This window comes from Cydia pomonella, chromosome 1 (genome assembly GCF_033807575.1).
Source record: "Cydia pomonella isolate Wapato2018A chromosome 1, ilCydPomo1, whole genome shotgun sequence".
Lineage (NCBI taxonomy): Eukaryota > Metazoa > Arthropoda > Insecta > Lepidoptera > Tortricidae > Cydia > Cydia pomonella.
In genome coordinates this window covers 6,570,839-6,584,128 of record NC_084703.1, presented here as the reverse complement: position 1 = coordinate 6,584,128, position 13,290 = coordinate 6,570,839, and the positions used below count along the sequence as shown (strand labels likewise).

At 36.4% G+C, this 13,290-nt stretch overlaps 1 protein-coding gene across 1 annotated transcript in view; it reads right to left on the bottom strand.

The window, feature by feature from the left end:
- The window catches only part of LOC133524524 (transcriptional repressor scratch 2-like), a 69,405-nt gene extending 56,376 nt beyond the window's left edge, over positions 1 to 13,029 (bottom strand). The window contains exon 1 of the mRNA XM_061860635.1: positions 12,268 to 13,029. Coding sequence (XP_061716619.1) covers positions 12,268 to 12,439 — 172 coding nt within the window. The 5' untranslated portion in view covers positions 12,440 to 13,029. The remainder of the gene's footprint in view (positions 1 to 12,267) is intronic.
- Between the last annotated feature and the right edge of the window lie 261 nt (positions 13,030 to 13,290).

The window sequence follows — 13,290 nt, the reverse complement described above, 5'->3', positions numbered from 1 at the left end:
TTTGTGTAATAATGTCCTATAATATTTCTTTATTTATCATAAAAACAGAGATTTTTTTTTTTAATAATCACTGGATAAAAAAAATATGTTAACTAATGACCATTAATGCACAAGTAATAGATAATTTATGCATTATTAATCTTCGACGAATTAATTATGGACATATTGCATGCTAGTTCTAAGGAAATTTCACATATTTAATTTAATTATTTACACTGATATACAAATATAACTACAGTTATCGATAGTTATAGTACATCCCTAGTTCACAACGAAAAATAATGTAAAATATCTAATTTTCGATGTGTTTATAGCCTGCTGACCCAAAATAAGGTCAAAAGTATCTAAAGCAATACTTACCAGTCTTCATCCAAGGGAAATTTCGCCATAAAATCCCTTTTTTCGTGATTTTCTCGAGTGGCTCGCTTGCCACATATTTCACACTTAGTAAACCGTTTTCTCGCTGGCATTGTAACAAACTCTCTCTTTACTCTGATCACGGTTGACTATTTTCGATTTTTTCACTAAATAATAAAGAAATTACACGAAATATCCGTACAAAACATTGAAGCCTTCAAAACAAACAAAGCAATTAGGCTGACAGTAGACTTGATGTAAACTTGACAGAATAAATAGCACTGACGTTTTCTTTTTCTTCGTTGGCAATGATTTGCGAAACAAATTCCATACAAAACTTTTTTCTTCCTAGTTGCGTCAGCCTGATCGGAATTTGGCAGCTAACTCCATCTTGCGTCCAGTAGAAGAATCAAAATCGTACAGAAAAAACTGCTCTCTGCCTTAGGATCCCCTTTTAAATGTCATAAATCCAAACATGGCAGCCATACCCATCGACAAAAAAGTCTACCGTTGATCTAATTTCATTTGACAGTTAACTAATACGTATTCGACACGCTTATATTTGACAACTAGAATCCTGACTAGAGCTGGGACTGCGTACCAAAAGTACGTCTCTGTTACTCGTACCAAAAGTACGTCTAAAATACCAGTTTTACGAGTATGACCCCCAATAGGCAGTTTACGTATTTGCCGTGCTTAGGCGTCTTACAAATAAGGATTATTTATACAAATATCGACTTATTATTTCGGTAAGGGTCGGAAATATGGTGACGTTTTGAGTGAAGGCTATGAATCTATTGTCATATTTTTGTTATATATTATTACATTATTTTTAGATACAACAGACACCCAGACGACCATCTGTTAACAAAATTTTATTTTACCAAAAGTAACGGAAAGAATGGAGGTACGAGGTGATAAAAGTTTCATATTTGTTTTATTTCAGAAATCAAAGTCCGTACTTTTAAATACTCGACAAGCTAAAAGTAGTCTATTACAAATAACCTGTTCCAAAAACTATTCCGGTACAACGCCCCGCCTCTAGTGTGGATATTGTTCACTGACAGGTGGTGATAATAGCAATTCGACAAGTCACAATATTTCTCACATCAAATGGAAATCAACACGAAACGTCAATTTTAGCATGTCGAATAAGGGCCCTGATACATTATTTTACTAGCAAAGGTAAAGGTATTTTATAAGTACTAGTCAGTTTTAAAGATTGCATTTTTTTTTTCAATTTTTATCATATAGAAAATAATTATTTTTCAAAGGGACTTATTGCAATTTGATGACGGGCGTTCCGACTAAACAAGTTGTATTATAAACTTTCCAACTACAAAAATATAGGTAAACGATCATCGCAAAAAATAACTTGTTATAAATGAATCCATTTTCTCTCATAATTCGGTTAACCCTTTGTCGGACCGGATTAAAAAATACACGATTAAACGTGGTAATTTTTGCCGTATAATGCCGCAAATATTGCGGTTACGCTCAACTTCGACTTTATAAAGGTAAAATGCAAAAACATTTTTGTGAATAAGTATTTATGAATTCTACTCCCACGCGATCCCATGCACGATATGGATTTTAAAATATGCCATACTGGCCTTACAGTTACTATTTTAGGGATACTTTGACCTTTAACTTAAGGTAGATTTAACCTTTATGCAGTCCGGTTCACAAGGCTCCCTACATGACGCCGGTTGTTACATTACTTGCATTTGGTGTCTTTTGGTCTTGTTCAATAGTTGACACCGGACTCCACCACTGTATTAAAATGGGTTTTAATTAACTTTATTTTTTTTAAACTAATCAATTATTTGTCTTCACAATCCAAAACACTAGTAAAAGTATTAAGGTAATTTCTCGGAAACGTGGTGTGTCTGGCGACCTCCAAGCAGAGACATGTTTCAGCCAAAGGCTTAGCTTAGCCATTCAGTGGGGAAATGCGGTCAGTGTCTTGGGGGATAATGCTCCGGATGATATTAGGTTCCGTCGGCAACTGAAAGATGGTAAATGAATAATAGTAAAGTTTGTTCATTAAAAGTATTTACTTTATATGTAAGCTACGTATGAAAGCTAGCTTTCATAACATGTATGCGTTTGAGCAAGTAGCTGACAAAATAGGTTAATAGTGCTAATACATCAATCATATCAGTAACTCATGTTTGATTTAAATTATTTTTATACGTTTCGGCTAGATACTCCTGAGCAGCCTTTTCTCCGGGTCTGCCTAAAACGTAGTCTGACTAATTCGCGTTATGCCTAGACCAACCGAAAAATACTTAGGCCTAATGAGTTTTGTCCAAATGCGAATCTGGCACAAGAAGACTTAGGCCTCTTGCATTATTGTCCAAAAGCGAATCTGGCACAGTGAGACTTATACTTATGTATTACATTTTTATCCAAAAGCTCCTATAATAATTTTTTTCTTATCGTTTATTTTCCAAAAATATTCCCTCTTAATCGTAACTAGACGGAGCCCCGCAAGCGGGGCTCCTATTTCTGGGTAGTTTGCCCTTAGGGCATCTAAAGCTACCTAACGAACCTAACCTACCTAATGCCTAATTGTGACTACCCTGAAAACATTACACTTTGGGGGAAAAAACGACTACGAATTTCGCTACGCGGAACAAACGCGTTTAGGGCGTGAACGAGCTACTCACTGGAAATTTGAAGCGCGTATAATAAATATACATTACGTTCATAACGCAAATAGAAGAATAAACAAGACTTACTATAAACAATATTGTTTATACAATACAATACAAAGTGAACGTGTAGGTAATTTTGTGGCTGGGTGTACCTGACACAACGGGAACGGCAGGGAGCGGTATGTTTGTTCAAATTTCTACTTGTAAATTGATTTGTAGTTTATTAACTATAATGATAATAATGCAAATTATTTACTTACTTCAATTCTAAACCCTTGCGAATAAAACGCCAATTAAGATTAATATAAGTCTAATTCGTTCTATTTTTATTGAATACATAGATTAGATTTATTAAATCAAAATGACATTCGCTTCTCTGAGGGCTACCTAAAATATCTATATCGTTAAGAAAGTAGCAGCGGTCATTAACCTTTTACCTGATTCTGAAGCCTTTAGAATAAAATGCCAAATAAAAATTTGCATGTATGTTACCCCCGGTAGTAGCTACATGTTTGCGGCGTTTGGGGTTGACAACCTGGGGCCGCGAGGCCTAATTATCAAAGCTCCTCATATGACCGGATCGGGTGACCGGAGGGCTGGCCAATATTTCGCTCAGTAGATCAGCGTTGCTATCCAGTGGGGCAATGTGGCCAGCCTTCTGGGCGTGCTACCGAGCGGACACGACTTACGAGATTATTTTACTTGTAATTTTTTAATTAAATGATTTTTGTAATTAAATTTAAAATATTTTTTATAGTAAATCACTTAATAAAATGAAAACGTCCTCCTTTAAGGGTCTAGATGTTAACCAACAACAAAGTAGCACAGTTCATTAACCTTGTACGTGGGAAACTACGTCAGCCATGATCAGAGACTACTATCCGGGTCACACAATAAAGACATGTCATGCCACCTTCAAATTTTGTTCCACGTACCTAATTTTGTTACAATTAGGTGCAGTTGTTAAAATTACAAGTCTTGTTTCATTCTACTCTTTTTGCTTATGTATTTTTTTTAACTTAAGAGTCACAATTATTAGGTACCAGTTGAATGTGAAAAATTACTTATTTTTTATTATGAATGATTAACAAATTTAATATCATCGTGGAAGAAAACCTACATTTGCCTTTTCAAAACAGTAACCTGTATGTTGAAATGCAGTCTGAAGATGCCGTGGGTCAGAGAGCGGAGTTTTTGAAAATTTGTACCGCTGTTTTGGATAACAATACGGTTGCCAAAATTTTGGCAATCTTGAGAATTTCTTTAAGGACTGTAGCAATTCAAATCCTGTTCTTTTGACTTTCGCTCAATAGAAAATATGAATGCGCAATATACAAAGGATGACTCTAATAACTAGCCTTAATCTAAAATAGGCCCTTGAGGAATTGTACCAAGGATGTTGGCGGCATTTTCTCATGTGCAATTATATTTTTGAGGGTACTAAGCGATTCCTTTTTCTTTTTTCAAACTTATTATAACAAATCAAAATTCAAAAACATTTCAAAACACAAAATTGCACAAAATTCAAACAAGATTTGTTGTCATCAATAATAATGAAGTGACTACAAATGCCACGAAAGCGTTTCCCGATTGAATTTGATAAAAACGGGTGATCATAAGCTAAGAATTTGTCTAAGGCATGATCTCTATTCTAAATAAGGTAGAAAGTAATATTTTCCTCAAAAATGAGAGGTACGAGTAAGCTTTATGTAATGCACGGCGCGGCGACGCGTAAATTACAACAAGAACATAAATTCCTGTACAGAAAAAACAAACATGAAAATCCATTGGCGGCGTCTCTCCCTAAAGCGCTCAAAAGGGTCAATCAGTACGAGCACTAAGGGCCAACACACATACCAACGATACGGGTATGTGTGTTGGCCCCGTGATTCGACGCCATAACGTTACACGACACCGCAACGTGAGACGACGTCGTATCGTGGGTATGTGTGTTGGCCCTAAGCACTAGAGGCTGCGTGACAAGCGTAAAATGCTTGTGCCTGTATGTATGTACACCACGGAAGTCGGCTGGGAAATGAGGGTGGGTTTCATAAACGTCAGTTCTAATGTATATATCAGTAGCCGGTTGTTAGTTCGAGTCAAGTTCGCGTCGCGTGCTAACACGCCGGAATTTGCGAAGCGTAGCAACGCGACATGGGAATTAGAAAAGTTAAAGTTTATAAATATAGAAATATGTGAGAAAACCCTACTTAGTTAAGTAGACTGACTTATGCCACATTCTTAACTGCGATAAAGTAAAGTAAAAAAGACATTTATTCGAGTAGGATTTTACAATCTCTTTTGAATCGTCAAAAGCACATTATAAATAAATTAATTAAAAATAAATGACAGATTACAAAATAGAAAATTCAACAATTTACTACCAATATACATTTCATAATTCATTCAATTATTTATAGGAGGCCATGCATTTTTGTCATTAATATACTCTCCGACTGTGTAATATGCCTTATGCTGTAGACCAGATTTAACATATTTTTTAAGTCTAGGAAATGGTAAATTCAGTGCTTCCCTTGGCAACTTATTGTAGAACTGTATACACTGTCCTAGAAAAGATTTCCTTACTCTCTTAATACGGGATCTAGTTATTGCTATTTTGTGATTATTTCTAGCACTTTGCATTTTATGACAAGTTTCTAAATTTTTTAGAGCATATAATATGCAGTCGTATATGTATTGTGATGCCATTGTTTTTATATTTATTTCTCTGAAACGTTCTCTTAATGAAACATGTGACCCTAACTTAAATATATTCCGCACTGCTCTTTTTTGCAATACAAAAATTGTTTGTATATCGGCAGCTTTACCCCAGACTAGAATTGCGTATGACATTAGGCTGTGAAAGTAGCTAAAATACACCATTCGGGCTGTTTCTACGTTAGTAAGTTGCCTAATCCTTCTGACTGCGTATGCTGCTGAACTCAATCGGTTTGCTAGAGAAGATATATGGGGACTCCATTGCAAATCTTTATCTATGGTCAAACCTAAGAAGAGAGTCTTATCCACCATTTCCAGACATTCATTATTTATAAATATACTGCCACTAGTAACTTTTACATTAGGTAGTGTGAATCTAATCCATTTAGTTTTTTTGGAAATTAACAGCAAATTATTAATTGTTAACCAATTTGAGACTAATACATAAATAAGGTGTGATTATTTCAATAATATGGCCTATGGATTTCACTGACATGCCCCATAGATCTTCTGTATTTTTATTGCTTAGTGATTTAAATGTTTTATATATAGTTCGTGGGGTCACATAGCTGAATTCAAAAGTACTGTCAGATTGCTCCAAAGAGGCATGGAGCAAATGTACAGCCTGCATTGCAGATGATCTGATCTCTCTAGTAGTATCACGAGCCACATTCGAAAAATAAGCTTGGAATGCTGCAGCCACTTCCATGTCAGAGTTAATTAATGTGTTTTTACACTGTAACTGAAATCGACAATCGCAAGGTTTATAAGAATTAATTAATTAATTAGATAGGTCAGATTAGTAATTAGTCGTTGATGATTTCAAATCATGTCTGCGTTGGATCTCTTGCGCGTTCAAAGGGTTAACGACCGATGGCGACACAAACTATAAATAGTTACATCAATAAATATTGGATATTCTTACACAAATTGACTATGCCCCACAGTAAGCTCAATAAGGCTTGTATTATGGGTAGGTACTCAGTATAACAGGTGGGTGTCACAGACAGTCCCCTATGCCGAGGATGCATGAAGACTGAAGAAACAGCCTCTCACGTGGTGCTGAAATGCAGCGGATTGGCTCCAAACATTAGCCCTGTTTGGACATCTCGGATTCTTCGAGTAGTTGGGATGGCAATAACAGAAATAATGTATGGAAAATAATGTCTTCGTAGCGTTTTCTATACAAGTTGTCGCTACGATGAGTAAGCCATTAAATTCTTCCATCCGTTCAACAATTAGTCTATTGTCCATAGACACTAGTGCTGTGAAATGGCTTGTTCTAATTCTCTAAACGTTCTCGAGGAGTGCATAGCCGAAACAGTTGACAGACGAAGCACAAAAGCACCGCTTTCAAAGCCACGAAGCCACGATACAATGTTAGCAAAGCTGACTCTCACAACAATGCAAAACTGTTGCTTTAATGTTTCTCAACAATTTCCAAATGCCGGTTATATGCGGCATTATACTCGGCTGAAATCGAGGAAAGAGTCGAACAACGCTGTTGTTTTTGTTAAACGCTCAAGAGTTTGATTTCGTTGTACCTATACAAAAAAATAAAACAGGTTTTCATGGCTTTTTTTGTATTGGGACCTGATTATAAATAATATTTTTTAAACGAGATTTCTATCAACATATTCTTAATATTGCATTAGTTCATTTTAACTAGAAAAATTAAATTAAAACAACCGTCGGATCAATATGGAAGAGTTTTTATTTATATCCCTCATTTTCCCGCATACATCCGCAACGAGGATTTCAAAACGTGAAAATACATCAATAAATATTGGATATTCTTACACAAAATGACTATGCCCCACAGTAAGCTCAATATGGCTTGTATTATGGGTACAGAGATATATGTATCACAGGTGGGTGTCATAGACAGTCCCCTATGCCGAGGATGCATGGAGACATATAATTATTATACTATAGCTACGGGCTAAATGCGTTTTGTGAAAGTTTTTATGTCCAAACCGGATACAGTGGTGGTTTTAAAATTGACAAAATGTACCCGAATGAAGTCGATTTTATTTTTATATAATTGCACCTTATTTTGCCTTTATTTATTTATACGTATTGTGACACATACAAAAATGACTTTTAGTTAAAATGTAGGTACATACATCTACTTAATTGGGCTTGATTTTCCGGACAATAATGATTTAGAAGTATCGAATGATATAATATTGTTTATAAATGTATGGTAGTCCAAATTATTAAGATAGCAAGCTTACTTATTTCTCACATAATAAACACCGATTTATTGGTGGTTAACAGGCAGAGCACTTGTGAGTTTTAAATTAAATTTAAAACTCAGAAATGTTTTGCCTGTTGACGGCGGTTAGAGCCAATTTTTTTACCTTTCGGTTTTGTACTTAGTACCTAAGTGTTATTATTTTACCGCGGTAGTTATATTTTATAACAGTTTTTAATTTTATAGTATTGTAATTTTAGGTATTTGTTCCTGAGTATGTATTTAAGTATTTGTATATTATACATATCGTTGTCCGAGTACCCACAACACAAGCCTTCTTGAGCTTACCTTGGGATTTAGTCAATTTGTGTAAGAATGTCCCTACAATATTTATTTATTTATGGAAGTACAAATTTTATTGACAATAACAATATACATAATGGATATATACAGATGATTACTATAACTAGCTTATATCTAAAATAGGCCCTTGAGGCATTGTACGGAATATATTTTACAACGCCTAGCTGAATGTCTTAAAAAGCTTATGCAATTTTAATATCAAAACGTTAATTAATAAGCACTATAATCGCGAGAAATCCACGTGTTTAAGTTACAAGCCATAAACACGCGTGATTCGCGCTCGGCCGCACACACGTTTTAAAGCACGCGACTACATAATTATAGTACTAGGTAGGGACGTATAAGTGGCTGATTTTGGGGTCGTGATCTTAATAGTCAAAAATGTGTTTGTTATGTCATGTCATAGCCAGTTACAATGGTCATACTAAACAAATTACCCCATGGGACTCACCATAAACCACCACTTTGTGTGAAAATGTAGTCTTCCTTAATTTATCGCTGGTCTAAGTTATAAAAGTGGATATTTATGATACGAAATATCCAAGTTTACACGAAATGCACTATCGATAGACAGAAATAACAGAGAGCCCATAAAGTTAGTTAGTTCTGGGCGTTCGGACTATCCATCATAAAAAGACCTCGATATCTGTAATAATTATGCGTGACTGGCGTCAGATTACGCTGTTCAGGCTGGGAAGCTCCGTGAATGATAGTAATATCTGTTGACAAGCCATAACAAATTAATGCGATGTACCTATGGCGTACACCAATTTTATCACTTTGTTTATGAGGGAACGAAACGATAAGACAATCAATTGCAATAATATCGGATAGCTATATGCAAAAGCGAGCCAAAAAATACCTGCCACGAATGATTTTATAATGATATCTCTACAGGTAAAAATATAAAAATCTCCCACTATCTAATAGTTTACAAACAGAATGGAATGTCTATTGTAAAACGAACTGGTTTTAATAGTTTTACAAATAAACTTGAATATTTGGATTCATGCACCCAGAGAGGTGGGCTAGCATAGCCACCAAGTGGATGCCGGTAGAGGGACGTGGGAGCGGCAGGCCCAGGCGGAGATGGCGGGATGACCTGGACAGCTTCCTGAACAACTGGCCGGAGGAAAAACCAAATCGGGAATCGTGGAAATCAAGGGGACAGGCCTTGGCCCAGCAGTGGGACACTCAAAAAGGCTATTAAAAAAAAATTGGATTCATAAATTTTTGTGAATACTCGTAGAGCGTTTGAGTTGACACCCTTGTGCCGTCCCATCTTCCTGGTACCAGCAGTGATACTGGGCGTGCCGAATCCGCGGCCGTAGACATCAAACGTCTAAAATACGCGATCCTTGGCAGTAGCTACATTTTCAAGGCGTTTGGGATCGAAATACTGGGGCCGTGGGGGCTAGAAGGGCCTAGCGGCGCGCCTTATAGATGCCACAGGTGACCAGAGGGCTGGCCAGTACTTTGCTCAAAGGATAAGAAGCACAAGGTTGACATGATTTCCTCGAATGAAAATTTTAAACTAAAACTGGTCTATATTTTTAATGATCTGCTATCCTCCGGTATCATTACCGCATTTAATAAACTTAAATTATAATATTTCGTAATTTTGCATCACAGCTTTTCTTATACTTTTTTCTATGTATAAATAAACTATATTAAAGCTATTAGACAGAATAACGAAATTAAAAATGGAACTTGAAGACTGACTGAATTATATTTAATTTTACTATTCATATCTAAAAAGTTCGTATACGAAAAGGTATAAAAAATTCTTTTTAATTACGTAATTTAATTATGTCTACTCACTCACATATATGTAGGTACCTACTTGTTAGAAAGTGGCAGTCACGATACCAGACGATAGAGTCGCGACCACTTTAAGTAGACTGATTATTGTGACTACGATTTACCTCGCATATGCAAGAGACGTTTTAAGTCTCATAAAAATCAAATTCGCAATACGATCGCATTTAGGCATAGCTTAAAGTAAAAAATGAAGCTAGCGTAAAGATTGTAAGTAAGCGAATATAAAGCTTTTTCAGTAGTTAGACGGATTAAGTGTTCAAAATTATCACACACGCTCTTACTCTCTTAACAATAAAGTTGTAGCCAGATAATTTTGAACACCTAGCTCGTTTAACAACGTCAGTTCCTTACTGTACAAGCGTTCGATTACGTGGAGGCTTTAAATGAATATAGATGCACCCGGATATCCGGAACGATTAACATATTTTGGAAAACAATTTACCGTACTCACGAACAATAACAACGTAGTGGTACGAATGACCCACAGGAACCAGTGACCGACAGTTTTGTCTTTTATCCAAGTAAATAAGTATGGGAAACTGATTCTTAATATCAGTGTTGCCATATTAAGAGATCGCTTTCCTACCCTTGATTTCTTGGATAAAAATACCTTGCGCTAAGAAGGATGATCCCTATGACAGTTACTCCAAGTCGCCTTAGGATGGGCTCGATTAAAAAAAAATTAAAACAAATATTTTCACCATATTTTTCGTACTGAAAAATCTATTTATTGACAATAACAATATACATAATGGATATATACAGATGATTACTATAACTAGCTTATATCTAAAATAGGCCCTTGAGGCATTGTACCAAGGATGCTGGCGGCATTTCCTCGTTGTATCGCAATACTGATACGTTGTGCGAGGAAGCCGCCAGCTCTTCGGTCACCAGTTACGTCAAATTACAACCATATTTTAGTTACTGAAATGTTGCACTTAAAATTAAATTAATGTTATTTTATTAGGCTATACTAAAAAAATATTAACATTTTACGTGCCGGCTGCACCATATAAAAATTCACTGTCATAAGGATCATCATTAGCCGCGAGAAAGCTGATTTAAAACAAAACGCAAAAGGTATCTACCTACCTACTGAATAGTTTTCAAACTAGACATATAATCCCTACAGTTTGCGTTGAAAAGTATCTGCTGAAGTCCAATTGTTCTTCATAGATACATCTCTTTTTGATAACCTATAAGAGAATGGTAGATACTTTTGATGCGTAGTCTGATCCGCTACTATTGACGTTGAGTGTATCCACCTAATTAAATCCATAGCGTTTAAGCTCTGATTATGTCAATTTATGTTAATACGGTTCAGAAATAATGATTAAAAATCAATTAGGTATATCTCTACGAGTTGTTTAAACTACTCCAAAACACAGAACCAATAAGTTATTTTTATTATTTTAGTATGAAAACAGTTAAGCCAGGTAGAAACAATATAGGGTTTTGACTGAGTTATAATAATATCAGGTTCATATAGTGATATGAGTGGTTCAAAGGAAAACCAACATTTAGTTTCCGTTCACTTTGGTGATGCGAAGGTGTTATCGAAATCTTAACTACCTAGTGATACGTACAAGAAAATACCTACTTACCTTTTTTGGGACCTTACCTTTTTAGGCCTTTTTTACATGAAATTCATTACATAGGATATATCATAGAAGCTTGCTTCGATAAATACAGCACCATTTGTCTCTTTCCAAATAATGACGAATGAAAAGGATGGTCTGATAAACGTCAGCAGGCAAAATTTAAGTACATATAAGTACTTAAATATATAGAAAACACAAGTACAATAGAGACACTATCATACGCTATTTATTGGCGTATAAACCGTATTGTCACGCATGTAACTTGACGATGTCATAATATATTTTATGCGTGTATATTGACTAAGAGTAAAACCCGATTTTTTGACTTGGTTATTTTAGCATTGAATTTGACATCTTAATAAGATAACTACGTTTTTGCCCAACACTAATACTTTATAGTAACGCGTAAGTTGTAAGCGCAGTTCAAAAGAGAAACGTCGTAAGCACGTGTACATTTGGTAGCAACATAGTGTTTTTGGGATCGCGCGGGGTATGATAGTGTCTCCAAGGTGACGCAGGACGGTGACGGTCGCAAGGCAGCGCTTACCGTTGTAGAGGAGCGTGGGCTCGGGGTCGCGCGGCGGAGGCCCCGGCGCCGTGGCGGCGGGCGCGGGGCTCCGGCCGCGCCCGTCCCCCACCACGTCGATCTCCTCGTCGGTCTCCTCCAGCTCCGCCGCAGGAGCCGCCTTCCATTTCTTGGCCATGAGGCAGCGAGGCATCGCGGCGCCGGCATCAGACGGCCCACCCACGCGGCATAGAAGACAGACGAATAAAGAAGAGAAGAGAAAGCGCCCCAGGCGAGCGGCAACGCGCGGCGTTCGTCAGCGATTGTGCTGATCGGGGGTATGCGCTGGGGTTTTTATACAAGCGGGTAGTTGCGCGCGCACCGATCGATCGCACGCCGCACAAACTTTGGCCAACACACTCGAGCAACCAGTGGGGACGTCGTGGGGTGGATATTGTATTTGTTTTCTATTGCGGCTTGCGTTCGGTTTCAATGTAGATAAAGCGTAGGTCACTTCACGAGTTATGAGATAAGCGAAAAGGAAACTTGAGGTTGTTTTTCGCTTTCTAAATTAAATTAGGTAGGTAGGTATTTTATTACCTATTTTGTTATAACCCTAATTTAATGTTTATGTATCTTAAAACGATATGCTTAGATAGTCAATTTCGAGATTTGAAATAGGAATAGAACCCGGATTACAGCGAAGCGGGTTAGCGGGTAGCTACCCATTACTCAAATTCTCGTCGGGTCAATCGCAGTTTCGTTTCAACCGACGAAAAACAGGACCCCTGGTTTTTAAGTCCCCAACTATAATATTATAAATATTAGAAAAATGGTGCTTGCCAAAATAAACCCCTAAAAGGAAAAAAGATCCTAAGAATCCGTAAATGCTTATTATTTAAATATAAGCATATTGAAATAAAAGCATATAATGATAATAAGTCGTAAATCGAAACATTTTCCAATAAAACTTTCTCAGACAATCACTAAGCACTAGTTCTACCTTAGATTAATTAATTACAAGTACATTAAATCGATATTTATTAACATTTATAGTCACCCTAC